This window comes from Somniosus microcephalus, unplaced genomic scaffold (assembly GCF_052327205.1).
Source record: "Somniosus microcephalus isolate GS21.2 unplaced genomic scaffold, FLI_Smic_1.0 unresolved_chr9, whole genome shotgun sequence".
NCBI classification, from domain to species: domain Eukaryota; kingdom Metazoa; phylum Chordata; class Chondrichthyes; order Squaliformes; family Somniosidae; genus Somniosus; species Somniosus microcephalus.
The window spans coordinates 29,501,500-29,508,154 of NW_028225187.1; the positions used below are offsets into that span (position 1 = coordinate 29,501,500).

The following is a 6,655-nucleotide window of genomic DNA, read 5'->3' on the forward strand; positions in this document are numbered from 1 at the left end:
GGAAGGCAGATTATTATCTTTATTGCAATAGATTGGGAGAAGGGGAAGTGCAACGAGACATGGGCATCCTTGTGCACCAGTCGCTGAAGGTAAGCATGCAGGTGCAGCAGGCGGTTAAGAAGGCAAATGGTATGTTGGCCTTTGTAGCGAGATAGTTTGAGGACAGGAGCAAGGGTGTGTTGCTGCAGTTGTACAGGGCCTTGGTGAGACCGCACCTTGAGTATTGTGTGCAGTTTTGGTCGCCTTATCTGAGGAAGGAGGTTCTTGCATTGGAAGGAGTGCAACGAAGATTCACCAGGCTGATAACTGGGATTGCAGGAATGATGTATGAGGAGAGATTGTGTCGATTGGGCTTGTACTCGCTGGAGTTTAGAAGAATGAGAGGGGATCTTATCGAAACTTATAAAATTCTAACAGGATGGACAGACCAGATGCTGGAAGGATGTTCCCGCTGGTCGTGGAGTCCAGAACCAGGGGCCACAGTCTAAGGATTAGGGGTAAGCCGTTTAGGACAGAGATGAGGAGGAATTTCTTCACCCAGAGAGTGGTGAACCTGTGGAATTCTCTGCCACAGAAGGCAGTAGAGGCCAATTCATTAAATATATTCAAGAAAGAGTTGGATATATTTCTTAAGGCTAAAGGGATCAAGGGATATGGAGAGAAGGCAGGATCTCATTGAATGCTGGAGCAGGCTCGGGGGGCCGAATGGCCTACTCCTGCTCCTACCTTCTATGTTTCTATGTCACAGGTATTACAGACGTTGGTTGAAGGGGCGGGTGGGTGGATCGCTTGGGTTGACGTGTGCTCCTTCCACTTTTTGCTATTGTAGGATAGTGGATTACTGGACCAGGGTACACAGATATAATTAGCTTCCAATATTGGCAGTCATTCCCTTTTATACAATACTTCACATTTTATTGTTATTTAAAGTTAAATAGCAAAACCCTTGCCAAGTTGTGAAGCTAACTCATTAGGTCGGGTGGAGCATCGATCTTCCTCTACAGTATAGGTTAATGTGCTTTAGTGCCGCCAGTGGTGAGACGGTGTAACAACAGTGTGAGAAATTTACATAGAAAGTTTCCAGAATAAAGGTTCACATAGGTTATTATAATGAGAAGTGATTGAACAAAATGGATGACAGAATCTTTACAACAGGAAGTAAGATTTTCTAGACAGGTAGCAACATGCGTGTATGATATTAATACGTTAATGCCATGTAAATATTTCGGTATCAATTGTTTCCTTATTGAAATTGCTAAAATTATTATCATGGATACAAATGCATTAATATTGAACAATCGATACAGTTTAGCATTCATTTAACACAGGACAACTCAAGACTAGACAAGCTATCGCTGCATCAGTGATAGTCCGAGAAACATCACGTCATACGGTGCAAATCTACTGCCCATGTCGAGAGAAACTTCGGCCAACCCATCCACTTCCTGGAGACGGAGAGGAACTGAGAAGGGAAGCTCAGCATAGGAGGCCCATTCACTTCCGAGTGGATAGACAAATACCCACTGGTGGTTGTCAATGACCAGCTAGTTCCCAAAATTGAGAGTGGAGATGGTGTCACATCCATATGATGATAAGCAAAACCTCCATAGGCATAAAACTCTTTAATATAAGAGGAAAATGCTCTTAGTATTTAAGCATCAATCCATTTTTTGTGTCTTGTTTTATTTAGACGCTGTTCTTAACCTGCAAACGTTGCCGAGAGTAAACGCTGTAAGTTACAGATGCACTGCGATTTTACTTTTTCCATTGATGTTGAATTTTAAAACGCCCATTCCAGCTCCATAAAGGTGTGTCCAAATATTTTGTTGCATTCTCTCACAGAGTTCTGGTTCTTTTGAAATATCACATTTGCCTTGTCCAGTAATTAAAATCCATGAGGCCAAAAACGTTTATGATCAAACTTCAATATGTCTTAAAACGACGACAGAAAGATGTCCAATAAAGAATAGATAACGGATCTCTATTTGTCGAAGCGGATTGAACAATTGTATTTCCAATAGAACACATATCTTTGAGGGGCGAGGTGTAGATGTTCTCCCGCTATAGGAACTGAAGGGAAATGACAGAGTTCAATTACCACGAATGAAGCTGCAAATACAGTCCTGTACAACCGAATCTAGACAGTGTACAGCAGTTACAGTTTAACTGTTGGTTAATGTGTGGAATACTGTCCTGTACAACCGAATCTAGACAGTGTACAGCAGTTACAGTTTAACTGTTGGTTAATGTGTGGAATACTGTCCTGTACAACCGAATCTAGACAGTGTACAGCAGTTACAGTTTAACTGTTGGTTAATGTGTGGAATACTGTCCTGTACAACCGAATCTAGACAGTGTACAGCAGTTACAGTTTAACTGTTGGTTAATGTGTGGAATACTGTCCTGTACAACCGAATCTAGACAGTGTACAGCAGTTACAGTTTAACTGTTGGTTAATGTGTGGAATACAGTCCTGTACAGCTGAGTCTAGACAGTGTACAGCAGTTACAGTTTAACTGTTGGTTAATCTGTGGAATACAGTCCTGTACAGCCGAGTCTAGACAGTGTACAGCAGTTACAGTTTAACTGTTGGTTAATGTGTGGAATACAGTCCTGTACAACCGAATCTAGACAGTGTACAGCAGTTACAGTTTAACTGTTGGTTAATGTGTGGAATACAGTCCTGTACACCCGAGTCTAGACAGTGTACAGCAGTTACAGTTTAACTGTTGGTTAATGTGTGGAATACAGTCCTGTACAACCGAATCTAGACAGTGTACAGCAGTTACAGTTTAACTGTTGGTTAATGTGTGGAATACAGTCCTGTACAGCCGAGTCTAGACAGTGTACAGCAGTTACAGTTTAACTGTTGGTTAATGTGTGGAATACAGTCCTGTACAACCGAATCTAGACAGTATACAGCAGTTACAGTTTAACTGTTGGTTAATGTGTGGAATACAGTCCTGTACACCCGAGTCTAGACAGTGTACAGCAGTTACAGTTTAACTGTTGGTTAATGTGTGGAATACAGTCCTGTACAGCCGAGTCTAGACAGTGTACAGCAGTTACAGTTTAACTGTTGGTTAATGTGTGGAATACAGTCCTGTACAACCGAATCTAGACAGTGTACAGCAGTTACAGTTTAACTGTTGGTTAATGTGTGGAATACAGTCCTGTACAGCCGAGTCTAGACAGTGTACAGCAGTTACAGTTTAACTGTTGGTTAATGTATGGAATACAGTCCTGTACAGCCGAGTCTAGACAGTGTACAGCAGTTACAGTTTAACTGTTGGTTAATGTATGGAATACAGTCCTGTACAACCGAATCTAGACAGTGTACAGCAGTTACAGTTTAACTGTTGGTTAATGTATGGAATACAGTCCTGTACAGCCGAGTCTAGACAGTGTACAGCAGTTACAGTTTAACTGTTGGTTAATCTGTGGAATACAGTCCTGTACAGCCGAGTCTAGACAGTGTACAGCAGTTACAGTTTAACTGTTGGTTAATGTGTGGAATACAGTCCTGTACACCCGAGTCTAGACAGTGTACAGCAGTTACAGTTTAACTGTTGGTTAATGTATGGAATACAGTCCTGTACAGCCGAGTCTAGACAGTGTACAGCAGTTACAGTTTAACTGTTGGTTAATGTATGGAATACAGTCCTGTACAGCCGAGTCTAGACAGTGTACAGCAGTTACAGTTTAACTGTTGGTTAATCTGTGGAATACAGTCCTGTACAGCCGAGTCTAGACAGTGTACAGCAGTTACAGTTTAACTGTTGGTTAATGTGTGGAATACAGTCCTGTACACCCGAGTCTAGACAGTGTACAGCAGTTACAGTTTAACTGTTGGTTAATGTGTGGAATACTGTCCTGTACAACCGAGTCTAGACAGTGTACAGCAGTTACAGTTTAACTGTTGGTTAATCTGTGGAATACACTTTTCTATTTCTCCCACTGAATCAACGTGCGGTGTCCACGTCTTACACACAACATCCTAGTATCCCACCTGGAAAGTTAAGTTGTCCGTTCATTTTCTGATGCTGGAACTTTTGGCTTAGAGTGTGCGTAAAACAGTGACCTGGATTCAGCCGCCCATTTTACACCTTACTGATGTCCCTTTCCATCGAAGTCAATGTGATCGGTGGCCGAACCCTTATCGCCCCTCCAGCGCCTCTGATCAAGTAGAAAGTTCCTCCCGCTCTCTGTTTCCAGCATGTCCTGTTGCCCTGCTGCTGCTCAAGAGTCCATTCTTGCTTTTAAACAAACAGCTTTACCTGAAGTGATAACTTCATCTGCAAATGTAACCGTTAGCAGACTGTTAATACCCTTTAGAGCAGCGCAATATTCCCCATTTACTGCTGCTCACTGGAACAACACCGCTTTTGACATTTTTCGGCTTCTGCCGTGAAGCATCTGCTGATAGAATTTCGCTGAACTGTTACCAGCGTGTAGATGTTCGATTGCTTTTCTGACCATTTGCACCATTCATTTCAGCGTCAGCGAGACACCGTCTAAACCCTCGGTGAGGACTCCATCCTCTACACAGTGGTGAAGCTCTAGAACACCAGGCACGTCCATCTCAAAAGTGCCGGACAAAGTGATGGTCATCAGCATTTCACCCATTAACATATTATTCAGAGAGACTTTGTGTTTGCAAGTAGCCATCTATAGAAATGTATTATGTGAGAAATGTCCGACCCCACTCTTCGTATTTAGTTTACTTTGTGCGTAATTTAAACGACTATTTTGGAACAGCAGCAGGCCATTCAGCCCCTCGAGACTTCACTATGGAATGAGATCCTGGTTGGTCTGAACCTAAACTCCATTTACCCAGATTCCACCTAATTCTGTGATACCCTGACCTAACAAAACTTTTCAATCCCAATCTCGAAATCACCTCTTGTCCCACAGCAAACAGAGCCTTTTTGCGGGTCAAGTTCTAAATTTATACAAAACTTTGTGCAAAAATATGCTGCCTGAATTTGCTTCTGAGCGGCCTACCTCTAATTTTAAAAGTACATTGTTATAGATTTCATTAACAGAAGAAATAGTTCACCTGTATCCAAACCTATCAGAGAGTTTAAACATTTTAATAACCTTGATTAATTTACACAATAATCTCCTGTACTCAAGGGAAAACAATCCAAGTCAATGCAACATATCCTCACACTTTAACCCTCTGAGCCCCGGTAACATTCTGGTGAATCTGTGCTGCACCCCCTCCAAGGCCAATATCTCCAACCTATCCTCACACTTTAACCCTCTGAGCCCCGGTAACAGTCTGGTGAATCTGCGCTGCACCCCCTCCAAGGCCAATATCTCCAATCTATCCTCACACTTTAACCCTCTGAGCCCCGGTAACAGTCTGGTGAATCTGCGCTGCACCCCCTCCGAGGCCAATATCTCCAACCTATCCTCACACTTTAACCCTCTGAGCCCCGGTAACAGTCTGGTGAATCTGCGCTGCACCCACTCCAAGGCCAATATCTCCAACCTATCCTCACACTTTAACCCTCTGAGCCCCGGTAACAGTCTGGTGAATCTGCGCTGCACCCACTCCAAGGCCAATATCTCCAATCTATCCTCACACTTTAACCATTTGAGCCCCGGTAACATTGTGGTGAATCTGCGCAGCACCCCCTCCAAGGCCAATATCTCCTTCCTGAAGAGCGGTGCCCAGAACTGTCCGCAGTATTCCAGACAGGGTCTGCCCAAGGATTTGTACAACTCAGGTTTAAATTCCAACCTGTTTTACCATGTTCCATGAGATAATTGTGACTGAACTGCTGCTTCTGCGTATCCGGGTGCAAAATGCAAAATTGGACCCCAGTCCATGAATTTGTATAATCGATTAACCACGAGATTGGGGGCTGTCAATTTTGCGAATAATTTTGGACCCACCTTGCAGCAGGAGGGTAGAAGCGGTACTTTTAGTAAAGTGAACCTTCTTACTAAGCTTGCATATTAAAGAACGGATCTCACTTTAGGGAAATTAGAATAGATCAGGAAATTTCATGAGCATCTTTGCCATCTCCTTTACTGCTGGAGTGTCCTCCAGGAAGTTAATTCTGCTCTAAATAAATTGTTGTAAAATGTGTTTTTGCTTTTACTGCTTGGACGTTAAGTATCACCTGAGCGGGGCACCGGAAGGTAAATCTGGCACGGAGAATACATCGATACATAGATACACAGAAGATAGGAGCAGGAGTAGGCCATTCGGCCCCTCAAGCCTGCTCCGCCATTCAATGAGATCATGGCTGATCATTCAAATTCAGTACCCGGTCCCTGCTTTCTCCCCATATCCCTTGATCCCTTTAGCCTTAATAAATATATCGAACTCCGTCTTGAATATATTTAATGAATTGGCCGCTACTGCCTTCTGTGGTAGAGAATTCCACAGGTTCACAGGGTGAAGAAATTCCTCCTCATCTCTGTCCTAAATGGCTTACCCCTTATCCTTATACTGTGACCCCTGGTTCTGGACTCCCCGGCCATCAGGAAAATCCTTCCTGCATCTAGTGTGTCTAGTCTTTTTAGAATTTTATAAGTTTCAATGAGATCCCCTCGCATTCTTCTAAACTCCAGCGAGTATAAGCACAATCGACCCAATGTCTCCTCATACGTCATTCCTGCCATCCCAGGTATCAGCCTG

At 43.2% G+C, this 6,655-nt stretch overlaps 1 protein-coding gene across 2 annotated transcripts in view; it reads left to right on the forward strand.

Moving 5' to 3' along the window:
• LOC147084983 (uncharacterized) overlaps nucleotides 1-6,100 on the forward strand; it is a 118,782-nt gene extending 112,682 nt beyond the window's left edge. The window contains exons 7-8 of one of the 2 annotated variants that reach the window (XM_085979695.1): nucleotides 1,691-1,808; nucleotides 4,498-6,100. In XM_085979695.1, coding sequence (XP_085835821.1) covers nucleotides 1,691-1,806 — 116 coding nt within the window. In that variant the 3' untranslated portion in view covers nucleotides 1,807-1,808; nucleotides 4,498-6,100. The remainder of the gene's footprint in view (nucleotides 1-1,690; nucleotides 1,809-4,497) is intronic. The other variant, XM_085979696.1, reaches the window with a different exon arrangement.
• Nucleotides 6,101-6,655: the final 555 nt, after the last annotated feature.